This window comes from Rhinatrema bivittatum, chromosome 8 (genome assembly GCF_901001135.1).
Source record: "Rhinatrema bivittatum chromosome 8, aRhiBiv1.1, whole genome shotgun sequence".
NCBI classification, from domain to species: Eukaryota; Metazoa; Chordata; class Amphibia; order Gymnophiona; family Rhinatrematidae; genus Rhinatrema; species Rhinatrema bivittatum.
In genome coordinates this window covers 277,297,953-277,320,333 of record NC_042622.1, presented here as the reverse complement: position 1 = coordinate 277,320,333, position 22,381 = coordinate 277,297,953, and the positions used below count along the sequence as shown (strand labels likewise).

The 22,381-nt window shown below is 43.7% G+C and overlaps 1 protein-coding gene across 8 annotated transcripts in view; it reads left to right on the top strand.

Moving 5' to 3' along the window:
- The window catches only part of EPS15L1 (epidermal growth factor receptor pathway substrate 15 like 1), a 292,668-nt gene that overhangs the window by 161,606 nt on the left and 108,681 nt on the right, over window positions 1-22,381 (top strand). For all 8 annotated transcript variants that reach the window (XM_029610996.1, XM_029610995.1, XM_029610998.1 and 5 more), the window contains one exon: window positions 15,173-15,258. In XM_029610996.1, coding sequence (XP_029466856.1) covers window positions 15,173-15,258 — 86 coding nt within the window. The remainder of the gene's footprint in view (window positions 1-15,172; window positions 15,259-22,381) is intronic.

The window sequence follows — 22,381 nt, the reverse complement described above, 5'->3', positions numbered from 1 at the left end:
CCCGCATATGCTCAGTAGAGCTCAAAGTTCTACTCAAAGCTTGGAGAGACAAATCCGTTTGCTGCCACCAGATGATGTCACCCAAATGTAATGGCTAATTCATCCTGAGCATTTCCCTCCGTACAACTGAAAGATTAGCTTCTTAAATTCAATTTTTAAATTATTTAAGCTCTTTCCCTGGGAGCAGCTATGCCAGCATAGCTGTCAGAAATTAAAACGCCACTCTGGATCTTTTCCTCCTCTCCTTTGGCTGTCTTTCCCTTTCTCCCGTCTATAGAAGGGACCTGTATGATCTCAAAAGCTCACGCACTACAACATCATGTTTGTTTTTCCTTCTAAAGTATCACATCCTAGTAATTATTTATTTACTAAAACTTTGTCTCTCTCTCTGGGCTTGATTCACTATGCTTTTCTTCCATAGTTACAGAATAGGAGAAAAGCCTTAGTAAATCAGGCTATGATTCTCTTTCATGTACACGCTGGCTCTTTCCCTAACTCACTTTCTCTCTATAGACAAGCTGAATCACATATAGTACCATTTGTGACAAACATAGCTGTTCCCAGGGGTACAGAGGACCTGAAGCCCTGTTGCTTTACATGAGTGTTCTGTTTTTATTTTTCATATACAGCAAGGATTACTACTATTTGTGAACTTTGGAAGCACTGTCTGGTGTAGGATGTATTCTCTTAATATTTTTCAGTTGACAATTCTGGGGAATCACCATTAAGTGTAGGAATTGACTGATTGGAGCAGCGAGAGCAGTAATTAAACCCTGGTGTAACAGCTTTGTTTTTCACCCTGCCTTGTGGGCTGAGTAATTAATTTTTGCCTCATGTTTGCAGCTGGGTGTGTTGAGGGCTGCTGTACTTTTGCTATGTGGTGGTCAGTGATCTCTAATTATTTTAATTGCATGGGAGGCCACACTTCCTTTCTGTGCTTTGTGATTCATAACGATAAATGGTTTTATTTAGGAAAGAAGTCATAAGTTTAGAGTGCAGAGCTAGGGCAGTGTTAGAGCGCTGGCCCTGTATTCTTGCTTTGTGATTGGTTAGAACAGTATGAAAGCATAAATGACCAGAACATTCTCAATAGTCCCAGTAATCTTTACTTTCTTCCAAAAGGTCCCTGCTCGGTGGCAAAGCGGAAGGACCTGGTCTCTTTTCAGCTGATGTCTTCCACATCCTGCCGAATTCTGCAGAGGCAGTGTTCACAGCCCACGGGGAAGCGGGAAGGGAGAAAACTGTCATTGCATGGTGGCTTATCCAAGTAACTGTGTTGAGGGCCCATGACTGCAGGTTTCCAAAGGAGTCCTGGTATGTGGCTCCCAGCTGAGGACTATCACTGCAGTGACTGGAGTAAAGTATGTTGGGAGGGGATAAAAAAATCCCTGAATACTTGCAAATAAAGGCATCCTTTATCATCCCGCTACAACAGTCCAGACGTGTGTATTTTCTCCTCCTATTAGTAGATGGAGACAAATGACACACTTTTTCTGTGACGTCATCACTGGTAGTTACCGTGGTTTAGTTCCAGCAAAAAAAACCTGTATTCTCTGTTTCCAGTAGATGGCAGGAGTTACTTCTCTGGTGCAGCAGGAACTTGATGCCCGTCTTTGCTCTTACTCAGTCTGGTAGAGTTTTGGACAGTTCTGCGTTTTTCAGCTTTTTCTGTTTTATTGATGGCGATGGGCCAGGCTTCTGATGCTTTCCATTAAGTAAGCCCTATATAAGGCTCCCAGCCCCAGAGGGGTTTGGTGGAGCTTAGAGAGTAGAAGCTTGTTTTGGCTTAGGAAGAGCTTCTATTTCAAGTTGTCCTCCCTATCCTTTCTCTCTCTAATTTATAGAAACTTATAAAAGAAAGAAAACGGAGAAAAGTGAGGCGATTAGTCATTTCTGCTGAAACAAGCAACTGGAGGAGGGTAAATCTCCAGTGGATGGGGGGCTATCTTTCAGCCCAGTGTAGGAGCGGGCCCACCAGCCATCAGCTGCCTCCTTGTCAGGGCTGCACTATTTCTGCACCGTTTCTGACTGCATTGTAATGGAGCCCAGTTAGTATTGGACTTTTTGTGAGCTGGCACATCTGTTGCAGTGCCTGCTCCTACTGTCTTGTTTGCATCAGCAGCAGTGATTCTTGAGAGGAGCCTGCAAAGGTCCCTGAGTTGGGCATCACAAGTTCGTCAATGTTTGCTGTCAGGTCCTTGGATCCAGGTGCAGCAGCAAAGTCTGGCATGGGGATCCTTTCTTATTTCTCCTTTATTGGCAGGAACAAACACTTTTATTTATCCAATGGTTTATTCTCACCAATTTCTCCTCTAGAGCTAAAGCATTGTGTCCTTAGGTGAGGAGGCCTGCGATGTTCTCCTGTGCTGAAGCTACGCCAGGCCCCTGCCCTGTCTCTCTAGAGGTTTTCTGTCCAGAAGTTTTGTTTTACCTTGGCATCTTACAACAGGCCGCCTTTTACAGAGTCCTGGTAACGAGGGGCCTGCAGCAGCCACCCATAAGGGCTCTGCCCAAGTCATTTCAGCCACTGGATGTGGGAAAGCAATAAGTTATTGAAGGGGTGTTTATAGAAGAGGACTCTGTGGGAGACTACTCCCATTTTTTTCTGTCCTGAAAGGTAACATGGATAACAGACTTTAGAAGAAGAACAGGTGTCATCAGAAACTGAGAATGACTGTCTTTGGCCTATTTGTCAAAAAAGAAAATTCTCATATCTTAGTGCACTTGTTTTTTGGTGGATACCTGCAAAACAACTATTTTGATAATAGGGGAGAAGCCTTCAAAGGTCACCAGGATAGTAAGATTTAGGTTCTTATGAAACATGCTTTTTCATCCATGTCTTTAGTGGTGCAGATCACTATCTATGGTGTCTCTGTAGCTCAGACACTTGCGCTGGATGCAGCAGTTCCCTGAAAGACAGCAGGCCGCCAGGCCCAGGTTTAGGCATAGACAACATAGGCAATTGTCTAGGGCACCAAATTTTGAAGGTGCCAAATACCTAGGCCAAAGAGGAGTGCAACTGTGCCAAGGAGCCTGCTCTAGCAATCTATTTCAAAGGGGCACTGCTATGGCACTCTGGGACTCTTGAGGGGAGTGGAGGTAGAGGGACTTCACCCAGCATCTGATCTCCAGCATCGCCCACCCCCCACTCTTCAATTCTGCCTATGGATGCCCAAATCCATCTGGCCCTGGAGGTGGCTTAGCTGGAGTCCAGAGCTGCTTTCCTGTAAGACAACTTGTAATAACTTTATTGGGATCTCTTCTAGTTCTGTAGCCTTATTGGTTGCAGCATGAAGGCTGTTGTGATTGTGGCACTGGGGGAAGGCCTTCCTCCAAAGCTCAACTAAGCTAGTTTATTTTCAAGTGGGGAAACTGTGTCTTTGGCAAGGACTTACTTATAAAAGACCTAGGGGAAGCAAAACCTCAGGGAAGTGTTCGACTTTCCAGTCGTTCGGTTTCAGAAGAAGAAATCAGTCCTTTCAAAGGGCCACAAAGCCAAGAGATTAATCATGTAGTCTGTTGTATCCAGCTATTCCACCAATGAAGTCACTGGTTCCCCTCCTTTGGAGGTGCTTGTAGCAGTTTTACCAGGCGTGGTCCCAAATATCTTTGCAGTTACATCCTGTTCTTGCCACGTCAGTTCCTGATGCCTGTATGGTCTCTCCATAAATTCCACACTTACCAACAGTGGTTCCAATTCCATGTGAAGCACAGGGCCATAGCTGGTACTCTATTTATTTTGTGGTCCTAAAGAAGGATGGTTTCTACAGGTCCTATTCTTAATTTAAAATGGGTAAATAGTCTTTGCATTTCCCATTTTAGTTTGGAAACCCTCCAGTTCATATTAGTGACTGTGCGGCAGGGCACGTTTCTCTCTTCTCAGAATCTTACAGAGGCTTGCTTTCATATTCTCATCTGGGAAAATCATCATAGGTTCTTCCTTTGCTTTTTTTTTGGCATCCTGAAAAAGCAGTTTCAATTCAGGGCATTCCAATTTTGATCTCACCACAGTTCCAAGAATCGTTCCAAGGTAATGGTAATGGTGGCAGCTTTCTCCTGAAAGGAATGGATTATGGTTTGTCATACCTCAGTAATTGCTTAACAGGACCAAGTCCCACCAGAAATGCCTTTACAGTGTTGTAACAAGATTATGCAAGTTTAGAAGGCTTGGACTGAGTAATCATTTTTGCTAAGACTAAGCTGTTTATTCTCAGTTTCCAGAGAGCTCTTAGAGTTTAGGGTTATCTATATCTCCTGGGCTTCATAACAGCCTCCTTAGGTTTGGTTAAGTGCACCAGAGCCCAGATGTGTCCTCTGAAGTTCTTCTATCTGTCTTGCTGGTCCCCTCAATCTCAGGACTACGAATTTTGTTGTCTTCTCACAAGGTGGGTGGGGGAGGGGGTGTGCAAAACCTCTTTTGGGGATTGACGCTACTGAACTTGCTGAGGAAAATGAATCTGCAACCTCCTCAGTGGGTGCTCCTCAAAATAAATACAAGATTATTGGTATAAGGAGCCTATTACCAGAACTGGGTTGCTGAGGTGGCTCTGGTCACAGGAGGGAGGGCTCATGGTCAATCAACAGACTGGAAATCAGGGCCTCTGTATTGGTTTCTCCTGTTGTTGGTGAAGAAAATGAAAGGCTTATGTGGACAGGTACCTGCAGTTGAGAGGTCTTCAAGAAATGAGCCTTCTATTTTTCACTGGGTGGAGCAGAATCTTCTGCAATTTCCACAGCTCATATTACAGGACTGGGAAACATCCAGTTTGTCTCTCTCTTCAGTGATGTGTTAGTTCCCAGAAAGTAAGGACTTAGCCGGGAGATCATTGTAGAAGATAGTGGATGGATGGAACCCTCCACACATCAATTCACAAGAATGCCAAGGTCCTCTAGTTCTTCAATTATTGCAGGAAATACAACTTCAAAGAAATAGACATTCTGATCAAGCTGTGGTTGGAGAGACAATTTTTGTGTGTTTCCTCCCTGGCTTCAGAGAGTGAGGTTCTTGAGAAAGATAGTGACACTTTTTGCGGGTCATGCAATGGCTTCGGATTGGCCATGCTGTCCTTGGCATGCAGATCATGTGAGGCTACAGGTTGATTTCTTGGGCACAGTTCCTAGGGAATCCTAAATCGGGGTCTGATTCTCATGGAGTATCCACCTCCATTTATTTTACGGCCTGGACCTTGAAAGTTTGCAATTGCATAGTAAGGGATTTATCCTCTTGGTAACATTTATTCTGTTGAAGGCCCATAAGAATGCCAATTTGCTTATTTATGTTTGAGTCAAGTATCTGTTTGAAATATACTGCAGAGAGTGGTCTGTATCACTATGGTGATCGGATACTTCCAACATTTTGGCCTTCTTTCAAAGAGAGAGTTGCATTCATATTTGATTCCAAACGTCTCTGAAGTTTGAAGTGGAAGCTATCTCCTGTTATAGAGGTACAGTTCAGGGGATTTCATTGTTTTTCGCCCAGATTTTTTTTCTCGTTTTCCTTTGAAGGGGTGTAAAGCCTTCAACCTCCATTTTATGTAATTGGTTCCTCAGTAAAACCTTAATTTGGTTGATAGAGCTTTAGTGGGTTCGCTGCATGAGCCTCGTAACAGTATCACTGAAGAATTTTCTGGAGGCTGTTTGTTCAGCTAGAGGCATTTTTGAATTACAAGCCTTGTCTTGCAGAAATCCTTTTGTGGTCTTCTCATTGTTTTCAGTGTCTCAAAGGCTATTTCTTTTTCCCTAAAATGGTTTCTGTGTTCATCTTAAATCAGAGACCATCTCTACTGATGATCATGAGGGTGGAGTGTTATAATAGAGAGGTTATTGGATGTCCATTAGGTGGTTCTTAGATATTTAACAGTGTCTAGTGCTGCTTTTTTTTTTTTTAATCTGGCAGATTGTTTTATCTGCAGGGCTTTGTAAAGCCTCTCTAGCTAGATGGTTTAAAAGAAAAAAAAAACAATTGTTTCAGCTTGCTTATTGAAAGGTTGGCAGCTTCCAGAGGTCCTTCAGGCAAACTCAACGAAATATTACATTTCTTTTTTGGGTAGAACTTTTGCTCTTCCCCCCCTTTAGGGTATTTGTAGGACGGTCATTTGATGATCCTTAAATTCTTTCGCTAAATATTTCAGCCTGGATGTTTATGCAAAAGAAAACGCAGCTTTTGGAGATAGTGTTCACTGGGTGGCCCTAACTTCCTCCCTTCCACATTAATTAGACTTTGGAACTTCCCACTTTCCTGATAATTTCCTTTCCTTGAATCCTGCTACACTAGTCGATGACCTTCCTAGGAAATTGGGCCTGCGCAGTCTTTGAAGCAGTGTATCTCAGTTTTCCCATTGATAGCAGGGCTGAATTAGCCATGCTGTCATAGGAACTGCCAATCAGGGCCTGGAAGGTGGAGCTTTACCAAGCAGAGTGTAGAGTTTTCAGTCTCTGCGGCTGCACATGTGTTCCCGCGCAGGAAAGTAACAGATTCTCCTCACTCTGTTTTTTCCGCGTGCGGGAGCACACGCAGAGCTTGATTCTACATAACATAAGAACATAAGAAATTGCCATGCTGGGTCAGACCAAGGGTCCATCAAGCCCAGCATCCTGTTTCCAACAGAGGCCAAACCAGGCCACAAGAACCTGGCAATTACCCAAACACCTAGAAGATCCCATGCTACTGATGCAATTAATAGCAGTGACTATTCCCTAAGTAAACTTGATTAATAGCAGTTAATGGACTTCTCTTCCAAGAACTTATCCAAACCTTTTTTGAACCCAGCTACACTAACTGCACTAACCACATCCTCTGGCAACAAATTCCAGAGATTTATTGTGCGTTGAGTGAAAAAGAATTTTCTCCGATTAGTCTTAAATGTGCTACTTGCTAACTTCATGGCATGCCCCCTAGTCCTTCTATTATTCGAAAGTGTAAATAACCGAGTCACATCTACTCGTTCAAGACCTCTCATGATCTTAAAGACCTCTATGATATCCCCCCTCAGCCGTCTCTTCTCCAAGCTGAACAGCCCTAACCTCTTCAGCCTTTCCTCATAGGGGAGCTGTTCCATCCCCTTTATCATTTTGGTTGCCCTTCTCTGTACCTTCTCCATTGCAACTATATCTTTTTTGAGATACGGCGACCAGAATTGTACACAGTATTCAAGGTGTGGTCTCACCATGGAGCGATATAGAGGCATTATGACATTTTCCGTTTTATTAACCATTCCCTTCCTAATAATTCCTAACATTTTATTTGCTTTTTTGACTGCTGCAGCACACTGAGCTGACGATTTCAATGTATTATCTACTATGACGCCTAGATCTCTTTCTTGGGTGGTAGCTCCTAATATGGAACCTAACATCGTGTAACTACAGCTAGGGTTATTTTTCCCTATATGCAACACCTTGCACTTGTCCACATTAAATTTCATCTGCCATTTGGATGCCCAATCTTCCAGTCTTGCAAGGTCCTCCTGTAATGTATCACAGTCTGCTTGTGATTTAACTACTCTGAATAATTTTGTATCATCTGCAAATTTGATAACGTCACTCATCGTATTCCTTTCCAGATCATTGATATATGAGGAGTGCCGCAAGGATCATCACTTTCACCCACCCTTTTCAATGTCTACCTGCTACCACTCTGCCAACTACTAACAAAATTAAGCCTGAAACATTTCCTTTTTGCAGACGACGTACAGATCGTAATCCCTATAAAAGAATCAATCTCAAAAACAATGGAATACTGGGACAGTTGCCTATTAGAAATTAAACTTCTCCTCAACAGTCTAAACCTTGTACTCAATGCTTCGAAAACAGAATTCCTGCTCATATCACCGGAAAACAATAACACACTTCCTAAACCACCCACACTCCTTCAAACAACCCACGTAAGAGACTTAGGAGCCATCCTAGACAATCGTCTCAACCTCAAAACATTCATTAACCAAACCACCAAAGATTGCTTCTACAAATTACATATCCTGAAAAGAATAAAACCGCTGTTTCACACTCAGGACTTCAGAACAATCTTGCAAGCAATAATCTTTTCCAAACTAGATTATTGCAACTCATTACTATTAGGCCTCCCAGCTTCTTACACCAAACCTTTACAAATGGTTCAGAACTCTGCAGCCAGAGTCCTTACAAATTCCAGGAAAATTGACCACATTTCACCTATTCTCAAAAACCTCCATTGGCTTCCGATCCACTATAGAATCATGTACAAAACCATTAACATCATATACAAAACTATCAACCAACACACGCAACTTGACCTACAAATACCACTTAAAAAATTCACCTCCGCCAGGCCTATCAGGGAACACTACAAAGAGTCACTCCAAATTCCAAAGGCCAAAACCTACCAACATAAATCCTTGAGTCTCAGAGCCTTCTCATCAGCAGGTCCAGCTCTCTGGAACTCGATCCCACCTGATTTGAGACAAGAGCCATGCTCTTTAACATTTAGGAAAAGACTAAAAACTTGGCTTTTCAAAAAAGCATTTCCAAGCCTTGAATAAAACCTCCTCTCACTAGCACTAACTCGTATGCAATAATGGAATGTAAACACGAATCAACCAACCTCAAACCCTCTCTCACTAATTCCTGCTGAATATTTATCATACTATTACCATTCACAACTGTCATATTTATTCATTTGATTACCTATGTACCGTTTCATTTTTCACTTGCTATTCTAATGTATCAATAGGCTGAAATGTAAATATTGTGCTGTTCAATTTCTCCCCTCCCATCCCAAGTTTATTTTCCTTGTTTTTTGTAACTTTCCCTCTCCCTTTTTCTGATTCACTGTATTTAAAGTTCAAGGTTCTTATTGAAAATATTGTTTTTTACGTTACGTTATGCTTTACACTCCTTGTTATTTGTAAACCGGGTTGATGTGATGCCTATCATGAAACTCGGTATAACAAAAACAATAAATAAATAAATAAAATAAATATATATATTGAAAAGCACCGGTCCAAGTACAGATCCCTGAGGCACTCCACTGTTTACCCTTTTCCACTGAGAAAATTGACCATTTAGTCCTACTCTCTGTTTCCTGTCTTTTAACCAGTTTGTAATCCACGAAAGGACATCGCCTCCTATCCCATGACTTTTTAGTTTTCGTAGAAGCCTCTCATGAGGGACTTTGTCAAACGCCTTCTGAAAATCCAAATACACTACATCTACCGGTTCACCTTTATCCACATGTTTATTAACCCCTTCAAAAAAATGAAGCAGGTTTGTTAGGCAAGACTTCCCTTGGGTAAATCCATGTTGACTGTGTCCCATTAAATCATGTCTTTCTATATGCTCTACAATTTTGATCTTGAGGATAGTTTCCACTATTTTTCCCGGCACTGAAGTTAGGCTCACTGGTCTATAGTTACCCGGATCACCCCTGGAGCCTTTTTTAAATATTGGGGTTACATTGGCCACCCTCACAAACTATGTCGAAGAAACCTTCCGGGATTAAACCGTGTCCATGCAGTAAGGTCATGTCTGTCACAGATGGACATGACCGCTGTTACCGCTGCCTTGGACCGGACCACAGTCAGGCGGACTGTGAATTTTGTAAAAAGATGCCTCGAGCCCAGCATCATTGGGCCTATAAGATGAGGGACTTACAGGGGGAAATTCCTCCTTCCGAGGCACACTCATCTCTGGGCCCATCTAAACAGTTTGGGCCTGTCGAAGAAAAGAGCATCGTCATGGGATCCTCAGGCCTCCAGGACTGGACTGGAGGTAAGGATAACAGACTATTTATTTATTTATTTATTTATTTATTTAAGAGTTTTTTTATATACATCAGACTACATCAGGAGCTACACAGAACCCAGGGATCTGGGCCAAAAAAGTTGATTATGCCCAGCTCACTTCTTCGCAGTATAAAGAGCCAGGACAACTACAAGCGCCCTCTAAGAAAAAGAGGGTATGAAGGGTGCCAACCTAAAGCAGCACAGCAGGTCTAGTGAAAATCTGGACCTAGTTTTTGACTAGTCTCCAAATCTAGCACTTGCCGTCTCTGGTAAGGAGAAGAATTCTGCTGTACTGGAGGAATAACGCAAGATCTCCAAAGAGTGCTGGGGATGAAGATGTAGAATCCGGTTACCTGCTTGCATTTCTCCTGGCTTCCCATACTTCCTTATTGCTCAGCCTTCAATCCGGATCAGTCTCATTCTGTGCAGTGCCACCTGGAGTTGGGACTCACTTTTCAGACAGCAGGTGATAGAACCTGTCCTGCCTACTCAGCATGGCCAGAGGTTCTTCTCTTGCTATTTCCTTATCCCCCAAAAAACCTGGAGATTGAGACCAGTCCTAGATTTAAGAAACCTGAACGAGAATCTGCTGTGGGAGAAATGCAAGGTGATCTCCCTCCATACAATTCTGCCCTTCATCCAGGCAGGGGAATAGACGTGTGCCTTGGATCTGAAGGATGCCTGTGCTCACACATATCTATCCATTCCTCTCATTGGCAGTGTCTGCATTCACTCTCTACTACAAGTACAGGGTGCTCCCACTTGTCTCAGCTACACCGAAGGTCTTTACCAAATGCCTAGCCATAGTGTCAGCACAGCACCATCATCAGGGCATCTGTTTTTTCTCTTACCTAGACTAGTTGGTGCCATATCTTCCCAGTATAATTAACCCACCTCCACATGAGATCCCTACAGTGCGGACTCTGCTCCCAATGGGACCAGTTAATGCATCCCTTGACTTTAGTGAATATCTTGCAAGAAATGAGGCAAGTACTTCTCTGGTGGCTAGACCCCTACATTATTCAAGAGGGGGCACCAGTCTTTCTACTTCCTCATCAGGTGACAGCCACAGATGCCTCCATCAAAGGATGGGGAGTCCATATGGGTCCCTTATGAACCCAAGGGACTTGGTCATTAGCATAAAGAGTTTTTCAAATCAACCTTCTGGAACTGTGAGTGTTCACACACCTCTTAATGACTTTCTCTCATCTGCTTGAGAGAAAGATAATTCTCATTCAAACCGACAATCAAGTAACCATGTTCTGTGTCATCAAGCAAGGAGGCACAGGGTCGTGGAATTTCTCCCAAGAAGTGGTAAAGATATGACAATGGATGTGAAATCATTAAGCAGTTCTTCAAGCAACCTACCTCCCAATGTTGTGAGCACTGAACACTGATAGCAAGAGAAATTCTTTATTAATAAGATATGTTATGGAGCAATATGGAATACCATAGCAAAGTAAAGTACATGGAGAACTTGAGGCTTTGAGACTGTGCAGCAGGTTATATATGTCACCTCCTCCAAACCAGCACACCAATTTTAGTTTTTGTTAGCATAATATTTTTCAACTGGTTAGTACTACTATCTTATCTCAAATATGCTAATTCTCAGTTCTTGTAGGTCATATGATTTCTTGTAAGTTGAGTCCAGAAGGCAGAAGCAAAATGTAATGCTCATCTTTTAACATGCTTTAGCATTCCAATAATCTTGACTGGTCTGATCAGTTCAATTTTATTATGCTGTTATCTTTCTGCTTTTTCACCACCACACTCTCTTCTGTCTCCAAAGAGAACCCTTCAAAGACCCTTATACCAGGATTGCCAATACATTAGTGGATTGCTTCAGCAAGGTATTTCACCTGCATGAATGGTCCTTACAGCAGTCAACAGCGAAAGACTTCAGTCTTTGGGGACATCCCTCAATTGATCGCTTCGTGTTGGAGGAAATTGGAAAAATGGAAAGGTTTTGTTCCATTCTTCCCAGTGAGCTCAGATCTGCTCAGGATGTTCTTCTCAGTAGGAATTCACGTCTCATGTACGCTTTTCCATTGATTCTGTTGATAGCCAAGATTATACAAAAAATGTTTAGACGGGGCCCAACTGACACTTTATTGCACCAGCATGACCTAGACAAGTATGGTTCACGTACCTAATACAACTGGCCATCAGCCCTCACTCCGATCCCTCTAGGGGCCAATCCATCCCTGTTAACTCAAGAAGCGGGATGTCTATATCATCCGAACCTTCCCTCTCTCAACTTGACAGCCCAGATGTTGAGTGCTTACTGATCACCCCATTTTCCTTGCCAAAAGTAGTGGAGGTCATAATAGTAGTCTCCAGGAATTCCACAAATAGAAGATCTTATAGTTTTAAGTATAACAGTTTTCGTCCTGGTGTCAATAAAGCTCCTTGGACCCTTTCGCATGTGAGCCATGAGAACTACTCCAGTATTTGCTCTTTCTTTCTTCCACAGGTTTCAGAATCTTATCAGTAAGAGTACATCTCAGTGCCATAGCAGCCTACCACATTCAAATTGAGATTAGACCAATCTTTATTCATTGCTTAATATCGAAACTCATGAAAGTCTTATGGCATACTAAACTTTCAGTGGTCAAACCACTTATTCCATACTACCTTCACATAGTTCTACCACAACTTATGAAGCAACTTTTTAGGTCATTGGAGTCTGCTTCTGTCAATTAACCTACATGGAAAGTATTATTCCTTGTTGCAATTGCATCAGCCAGAAGAGTAAGTGAGCTTCAGGCTTTAGTTCATTACTTTCCTTATATGCAGTTCTACCACAATAGAGTGATGCTTCACACCCATCCAAAGTTTCTACCAAAGGTAGTGTCAGTTTTTCATATTAATCAAGCCATCATATTACCCAGGATCTTTCCGAGGCTGCACGCACATGAAGATGAAACGGCCCTTCATTCCTTAGGCATTCTTTATCTTGTAGTAAGCATTGGCTTACTACAGAAAAAGAACTCCGCCACATTATCAGACCTCACGATTATTTGTTTCTTACAATCCTAACCATCTGGATACAGCAGTTGCCAAATGAACATAGTCTAATTGGCTAGCAGATTGTATTGCACATTGTTTTGCGTTAGCACACCTTCAGATTATAGATTCAATCAAGGCTCATCAAATGGGAGCAATGGCTGCATCAGTGGCTCATCTGTGAGCAGTGCCTATTGAAGACATTTATAAAGCTGCAACTTGGTCATTTGTGTGCACCTTCACGTACCATTACTGTCTGGACAATCTATCAAGAAGTGGAAGTAAATTTGGACAAACAGAATTCTGTAGCCTGTTCACCCAGTAGTCCACTCATGGTGGGTTCCAAGTTGCTTATTCATTCAATGCTCCGCTGCAACCCTCAGCTTTGGGACTCCATATGTAATGGCTAATTCATCTTTGCTTGTCAATGAAGAAAGCAAATTTGCTTACCATAAATGATGTTTTCTGTAGACAGCAGGATAAGTTAGCCATACTAAATACCCGCTCACTAATTTGGGAAGGCTTATCTCTAAAATTGACTGAGTAGAATTCCCGCAAATGCTCAGTAGAGCCATCTGTCATGGCTAATTCATCCTGCTGTCTACAGGGAGCACCATTTATGGTAAGCAAACTTGCTTTCCTGTTATTGGACTAACCAGTCACAAGGCAGCTTTAATAGTACTTTATGACATCACAAAGCAGCCGAAGATTAAACAGACCGAAAAAAAGTCAAATTAGAAACTATTGGCATCCATGTAGCACACCTGGTTGTTGCACAGTTAAAGATATTGGTAGTATTTATGGGTTATTTTCTTTTCATTCATTTTATAATTGCAGTAAGAGACTCCACAGCTTGCAACAGGGTGAAATTACTCATGCTTGAGGTTGTGCCAGCAGTTATGTCGCAGCATGCCTATGCGCATGTAATTTCTCTATGCACTATGCTGGACCCTGTTTTGTGGTACCTTGCAGCATGGAATGCTTCTGCTATGACTGACATGTTCCTTTGTAGTCTCTTGCATGTGCTTACTTGCTTCACAAAAGCTATGCTATCTTGTGTGGCAAAAGGTTATAAAGGGATATATTTACTAAATGGTATTAACACATTAATGCACATTAAACACCTGTATTAGCACAGAACATGCACTAAAGTAGCATTAACACATGCTTTTGCCTTTGTTTTTTTCTAATAACCTGGATTTTTGTGTTGGAATTTAAATGAGCTAATTAAAATGCAAAATGATAGTTATCAGCTCATTTACACGTATCACAGTTTACATTAGCACAAAATCTGTGTTAAACTGCCATTAACGCAAAACTTTAAACTGCACCTCTAGAGTTGTAATTACTTTTTGTATTAGAAGTGTGCGGTAAGATGGGGCATTGCATTGCTCCAACATGCTATTCACTAAAGGGCAACAGGTTAAACGTGCTGCAATATGCATTATCATGCATTTTTAACATGCTTTAATAAGTAGGCTTCAGAGTTTGATAGTGGAGATGCCTGAAGAAACTGTGTTTTCTTGGCCAACGGAAGCAAAAAATGGGCTTGTCCACAAACATCTCCTTCCTGTTGGTTTGCTCTTCAGTGACCAAGATAAAACAGACTGTAGCAAGCTAGAGCTTAAAAAGAAAGCTGTACCTCTGCATGTTTTGAAATATGGATCTTGTCATTTGTAACCCCGCAACGTTTATAAACCAATTGGCTTGCATGAGTGCATGATGGTTGGAGACCATCAACTCCTAGAGCTATAAAGAAATTGCAGGGCAGCTGCTTAGATTATAATTTAATAGTAATATTTTAATTGATGCAGGTTGGGGAGGTGATCTAAATGCTCTTGCCATTTATACTTTTCAAATACTGGGTAATGCACACGTTATGCAGTTTTCTTTCTAAAGATTAATTTGATACTCTGGTTTCATTTCTGCTTTTAATATAGTCAACATGTACAGCATGATAAATGAGCAGGGTTGCATGACATAGGTGTTTAGTCTCAAAAAATGGTGGGGTGTTTCTACTGGACATACATTTGGATAATATCTAAAACTGATCTAGAAATAGTAATGGCTCAGACTGCTGTATGGTGTGATCTTTTTTTGTTGTTGCTACCCATTTTATGTCTGCTGACTTCAGCTTTCACATAATGTTAGAAGTTCTAGAAAAGCCAAGGTGAATTAATTTGATTGGGGTGGGGAGGGGAGCAGTTCCCTTATTAGCTAGAACTGTAACCAGTGAGTGTTTTATAAGTTAGTTTTTCTTTTGCGGATAGAGCAACAACTTGGCTTGGCTTGACTTAAATATGCTTCTGATCTTTCCCTGTTTACCTCCATAGAGAAAGTTTTCTTTTATTATATGTTAATCTCCATTTCTCACACTAACTTCTAATAGAATTTGTTTCTATTTTCTGTAGGATAGCTCAAGTTCTGTGGGCTCAGGAGAATTTACAGGGGTGAAAGAACTTGATGATATTAGTCAAGAAATTGCTCAATTGCAAAGGTAAGAGGAGGAGTAGCCTAGTGGTTAGAGCAGTGGGTTGCGAACCAGGGAAGCTAGGGTTTTAATCCCACTGCTGCTCCTTTTGACCTTAGGCAAGTCATTTCATCCTCCATTGCCTCAAGTACAAACTTAGGAGGTCATTTTTCAAATTGCGTTGGGCCGTTATCTCATGCGATAGGGTGCGATAACGCCCTAATTCACGTGATGATAACCGCATTGTGACTTTAACATTTAAATGAGGGAAAGGGGCAGGATTTGGGCAGGGTAAAAAATATTTATGCTGGTACCGCTGTGGGTAATAATGTTTTTCACGTAGATAAGCAGCTGAATTAGCCATGCTGTCTGGGTACATCTTCCGTGCCACTAGGTGGCGGAGCTCTCTAACTCTAGAAAAGTCTTTCAGCTAGGTGCTCCCTCTTGTATCTTCCCACGTTTGCTTGAGGCTCCTGAGTCCATTTTTTTCTGCTCGACTAATCGCACGCGGAGCTCTGTCTCTCCAGACCTTTTTTGAATTTGTGAGTTGAAAAAAAAAAACAGAAGACTTCATCACCACAAGAAAAAGCTTATTTCTATCATGCCTCGCCCAGGATTTAAATTCTGCGCCTGTGGCAAACTCATGTCAGTAACTGATGGCCATCAGTCATGCTACCTATGCCTGGGACCTGACCATGATCAGGCAAGTTGCCGGGACTGCGGCCGTATGTCCCCAAGAGCGCAGCGCCAGCGAGTAGCTCGAATCCAGCAACTTAAGACAGCATCCTTGTGCTCTTATGCCCCTTCAAAGTCCTCTACCAGATCATCTCCAGGCCCAAAACGCAAAAAGAAGTCAGCCTTTCACAGAAGGGCCTCTTCTGTGGACCCTGCCAGTGTAAAATACCCACCGCCGATGCCCCTTCAAGAACCGGAGCAAGGCGCGGGGGATGCGTTGATGGCGTCATGGCCGCAAGGCCTATCGATGCTACCAGCTCACCGAAGCAAGGAACGACTTCCACCTGAATCGCGTCAGACGCTCTGACGCACCTCGGGAGCATCCACGCACCGACTCACCTAAAGAACATCGATGCACGGAGGAGAGTGCGTCGCAACTGTGTCGAGTTGACACACCACAGACGCATCCGATGCACATCGACGCTGGATCTCAGAAACCAAAACAGCCAATGCACCCGAAGCAGACGGGGCCAAAGAAACATACATCTGGCCATAAGAGACCTAGGGAGCCTTCTCCACTCCTTGTGGTCAATTCTGACCAAGACGTATCTCCAATACGTCTCTCAGACAGCCAATCATCCTCTCCCGGACGGAGATCGGATCCATCGCCTGGCCAACAACATATTAGGATTGTCACCTCCACCAATCCTGGTACAGCCAAAAAGCCTGTGGACCACGGCAGCTCCTTACTGCTCCATCGCCGGTAGAAACCCTGCCTTCCATACCCTCAATCTCTGGACTAGCTTCGCAAACTATTACCCAGATAACAAACATGCTATCGCAATTTTTAAATTCGATAGAACAGCAAAATCCGCCCCCACCGCTTACACCAGTGGAGGCTCCACCTATGCCAGAAGACCCCTCTATCCACGGACCATCACCGAAGATCCAGCCACAGAGGCCATCAACACCTTTGGAAGAGTTTATACTTACACCTTCCTCCGATGATTCATCGATGGGATACCCTTCAGACCCAGCTGAGGCCCCGCCAGAACCGGCATCTCCACCTGAGGATTTAATGTATTCACAGTTTCTAGAAAAAGTAGGTCTACTCCTTAATGTAGAGACCAGGAAACTTCACGATCCCTGTCAGGAGATGATGGGCATCTTAAAAATATTTGACACTCCCAGGGAACCAGTAGCACTGCCTCAATACCAAGTGCTAAATTCCCTGATGGAGAAGGCTCGGGACATCCCTCTTACTACTCCATCGACTTCACATAAAATTGATATCAAATATCGTATGAGGGACTTCCCCTTTTATTCTACGGTTCAACTACCCCATCAATTGGTGGGCGTAGAATTTGCAATGCAGAAAGCAAAAAAGTCTAGGTTGCATTCAAATACACTACCATCTAGAGACGCAAAATTACTGGATGATTTTGTGAAACGCTCCTATCAATCGAGCATGCTTAACACAAAAATTCAAAACCATCAGTTTTTTATTGCGCAGTACCTGTTCGAGAACTTGCAGATTCTGAAACCGTATCTGATTCAGGGATCCTTAGACTCCACCTTGCCTACGGAATATGACAACATGGAAGAGGGTTTAAGACGACAGCTGCGTTCCATATATGAAGGCTTCGAGGTCTCCTCCAAAACTTCAGTAAATTCTATAGCAGCAAGATGATTGGCATGGCTCCGGTCAAGTGCCATCAGGGACGATGTCCATGACAAGCTGGCTAACTTTCCATGCCGACCGGATAACCTATTTGGTGACAAGTTCACCGAAACAGTCACGAAGCTAAAGGAACAAAAAACAGCTGTGTTGTCCCTGATGTCCCCACATCAGCCTGTATCATTCAGGCGACAATACCTGTCTTATGAGAACATAAGAACATGCCATACTGGGTCAGACCAAGGGTCCATCAAGCCCAGCATCCTGTTTCCAACAGTGGCCAATCCAGGCCATAAGAACCTGGCAAGTACCCAAAAACTAAGTCTATTCCATGTTACCGTTGCTAGTAATAGCAGTGGTTATTATCTAAGTCAACTTAATTAATACCAGGTAATGGACTACTTATCCAATCCTTTTTTAAACACAGCTATACTAACTGCACTAACCACATCTTCTGGCAACAAATTCCAGAGTTTAATTGTAGTTGAGTGAAAAAGAACTTTCCCAGATTAGTTTTAAATATGCCACATGGTAACTTCATGGAGTGCCCCCTAGTCTTTCTATTATCTGAAAGAGTAAAAAACCGATTCACATCTACCCATTCTAGACCTCTCATGATTTTAAACACCTCTATCATATCCCTCCTCAGCCGTCTCTTCTCCAAGCTGAAAAGTCCTAACCTCTTTAGTCTTTCCTCATAGGGGAGGTGTTCCATTCCCTTTATCATTTTGTCGCCCTTCTCTGTACCTTCTCCATCGCAATTATATCTTTTTTGAGATGCGGCGACCAGAATTGTACACAGTATTCAATGTGCGGTCTCACCATGGAGCGATACAGAGGCATTATGACATTTTCCATTTTATTCACCATTCCCTTTCTAATAATTCCCAACATTCTATTTGCTTTTTTGACTGCCTCAGCACACTGAACCGACGATTTCAATGTGTTATCCACTATGATGCCTAGATCTCTTTCTTGGGTAGTAGCACCTAATATGGAACCTAACATTGTGTAACTATAGCATGGGTTATTTTTCCCTATATGCATCACCTTGCACTTGTCCACATTAAATTTCATCTGCCATTTTGATGCCCAATTTTCCAGCCTCACAAGGTCTTCCTGCAATTTATCACAATCTGCTTGTGATTTAACTACTCTGAACAATTTTGTATGATCTACAAATTTGATTACCAAAGGACCTATAGGCCATACTCTTATTATAGGCCTCAACCTTATCAGCCGACTCGACAACAACCTTACCAACCACAAGGTTCGCGACCTAGGACAAGAGCCCCTCAACAGGCCCAACCCTCAGCGGAATCCCAACCATCAAAAACACAACAAGTTTTTTGAAGATAATTCCGCCACTGGCTCAGACATTGGCAGTAGGAGGAAGATTATCCAGATTCCTCCCAGTATGGTCCAGTATCACATCTGATCAATGGGTCCTCACAATAATAAAAGAAGGTTATTCCCTCCACTTTACGTCCATTCCAATCATATCACACTTAGTTCCCCAGAAACATCGAGCAGCAGCACACAGGGGCCCTCTCCTTCGGGAAGTCAAGATGCTCCTCCAGCAAAATTGCATTCGGGAACTATCTTCCTTGACACCCCATCCCGGTTTCTATTCACAATACTTCCTCATTCCCAAGAAATCGGGAGGCCTACGTCCAATCCTGAACCTATGTGTGCTCAACAAATACATCCACAAGGAGAAATTCAAGATGACTTCTCTCAAGTCCATCCTTCCCTTCCTTCAGCCCAACGATTGGATGTGTTCACTGGACTTGAAGGATGCATATGCCCACATACCAATGCATCCCAATTCCTGGTGTTACCTCTGCTTCCAGATGGACAACAGGCATTTCTAATACAAGGTACTACCATTTGGCCTCTCCTCTGCCCCCAGAGCACCAAATGTCTAGCAGTAGTGGTGGCACACCTCCATCATCAGGGGGTGTGAATATTTCCTTACCTGGATGACTGGCTTCTAGGAGCACCCAACCAGTCTCTCATGCAAAAGAATCTACTTCACACCATTTCTTGCCTCGACAATCTGGGTCTCCTGATCAACTACGAGAAGTCAAACCTTCAGCCAGCACAAACCTTGCAGTTCATCGGGGCCTATTTAGATACCATTTAAGACAAGGCATTCCTACTTCACCCTTGAGCACTTGCTGTTCGCACGCTATCTTCAGTCCTTCTGCACACCATGACTGTCCCAGCCTGCCAAATCATGACCATCCTAGGACACATGACAGCATCTATCTGTGTGATCCCACACACAGGTCTACACATGCATCGCCTCCAATGGGGCCTCAAAAATCAGTGGACTCAGTTCCTACATCCACTATCGACCCCAATCCACATAACCTTCAGCATGAAGAAAGACCTACAATGGTGGCTACTTCCATCCACACAAACAACGGGATTGCCTCTGCGACCCCCCCCCCCCCTCCCCAACATCAGGTAATACTCACCACAGTTGCCTCTCCCATGGGGTGGGGAGCTCACCTATACCATCTTCAAACTCAGGGGCTCCCTGTATGTACCCGGATCAGTCCAGACTCTCCTGGATTTTGTCTCCCCTCCAGCAGATGGAGACAGAGAAGTTTTAATGGACTACGTCCTATATCCCTGAGGTGCCACCTAGAGTCTGTCAGTATTTCTCTGTCTCCAGCAGATGGTGGGGGTGCAAAACCTTTAGTCTGGGTTTAGTGTTTGGCTTTTAGTTTTGTTGGTATTCGTTCCTTAGGGAATCTTAAAAAAAAAAAAAAAAAAAAAAAGAGAGAGAGAAGATATCTCTTTAAGCCTCCCAGGTGGTTTTTAGGTCCTGGTGGGACCACCCCCCGGTAACAGAGGCTCTGGAGCAGAGGGTTGGGAGCCCTGTAACTGCCCGCGGCTGAGGGTGATACAGGGGAGCCCGGTTCACTCACCCTCGGAAGATCTGCACACAGGACAAAACAACACCGAGGATCATGCCGCATGGTGCGGCCTGTGGGCCGGAGTTTGTACCGGTTGCTTGTCAGGAGGGGAAGGCTCTTCGGGGAAGCCGATTCCGGCGAATTCGCATCGCAGCAGCTCTAGAGCACGCAGGGACCTTGGGAAGGCAAAAATTGCTGCGGCAGTCTCAGGACCCTTTTCTTCTTAGCGCAGGTACTGAAGCCTTACTGCGAACGATCAGGGAGCAGGAGAAGGCTACCCTGGGGGAGTGGAGCTCTCCGCCACCACTTTCGTCGCGTCCTGCTGCCCCTGGGTGGGGTGTCTTGCAGGCAGCACAGATCTCTTCCTCAGAGGAGGAACGGGGGAAGGGCTCGGATGAATCTTCTTCCTCGTTCTCCTCCAATTTTGTTTTGTTGCTACATAAAGCACGAAAAGCAGCAAAGAGCCAGGATACTAAGGTATCCCGTGAGGTCCCGCCGTCGCTGGGGGCTGGGACAGGAGCTTCATCACTCCACAATCGTACCAAGTCACACAGTGGCATAGAAGCTCCCAAGGCCAAACGCCCTCTCCGGTCCTTTTCCTGTCAGGTGGACAGTTCAGAATCGGTCGGGGTGGATGAAGGTGAGTCTCCTCCGCAAGCCCCTGGTGAGGGACCGGATGCGGATCAGGATCACCAGCTCCAACCGGCCAAGCCAGTAGTCTCACCTTTAGTGGAGGGCGATGATCCCAAAGTGGTCCGCCTGTTCAGAAGGGATGAGCTAGGTCCACTTATCCCAGCCATTCTGGAGGAGCTGGGCATTGAGGTTCCTCTGGAGCTATGGATCCGGTGATGGTGGGCCTCAGGGGTCCAGTTTGATCTTTACTGTTTCATATGTCAGTTACAGATCTTTTGTTTAAGGAGTGGGACTCTCTGGACCTTGGTTTAAAGGTAAGTCGGGCTATGGACAAGTTATATCCGCTTCTGGAGGAAGTGCTGGAGCTCCTTAAGGTCCCTAAGGTGGACGCCGCGGCAGTGACCAAGAAAACCACCATCCCAATAACAGGAGCCACTGCCCTGAAGGATTTTCAGGATCGCAAATTGGAGTTGCAGCTTAAAAAGATTTTTGAAGTTTTAGCCCTAGGAGTCCGGGCAGCTATGTGCAGCAGTTTCGCGCTGCGAGCCAGTCTCTGCTGGGTTCATGATTTGCAAGCCGCAGCATCCCTTTCTGGGAGTGAGGTGGTGCAAATAGGGCACCTGGAGGCAGCGGTAGCTTACAGTGCTGTCGCACTTTATTTATTTATTTATCGAGTTTTATATACCGTCCGGTTTCGCCATCACAACGGTTTACAAAGTTTCGATGTTTAACATAGTTTCCAAAGATTCATGTGATTGTCAACATAAATATTGTAGGCTTTATAAACGTAGATCGTATTTCAAACTATGCAGTTTCAGTTATGTTTGTATTACGAGCTTGTGTTGGTTCCACATGGTTTGCATAGGGCCAGTAGGAGTGAGGTAATATCTGAGAATCATTGGGTGTTTTGGTAGGCTTTGGTAAACATCCAGGTTTTTAGTTTTTTTTTTTTTTTTAAGGTTTTTAAATTTTGCTGTGTTATAAGTTCAGTTGGGAGGGTGTTCCAGAGTTTGGGACTTCCTAGGGATATGATCTGTTGCAGACTTCTGGCAGGACTATGGTCTCGGCTGTGTCAGCCTGCAGGCTCCTCTGGCTTAGACACTGGGCTGCGGATGTTTTCCTCTAAGGCTCAACTGAGTTCCTTACTCTTCAAGGGTAAGCTGCTTTTCAGGCAACAATTGGAGGACATGATAAAATCTCTGGGGGAGAATAAAGTCCATAGGAGGATGGACCCAGG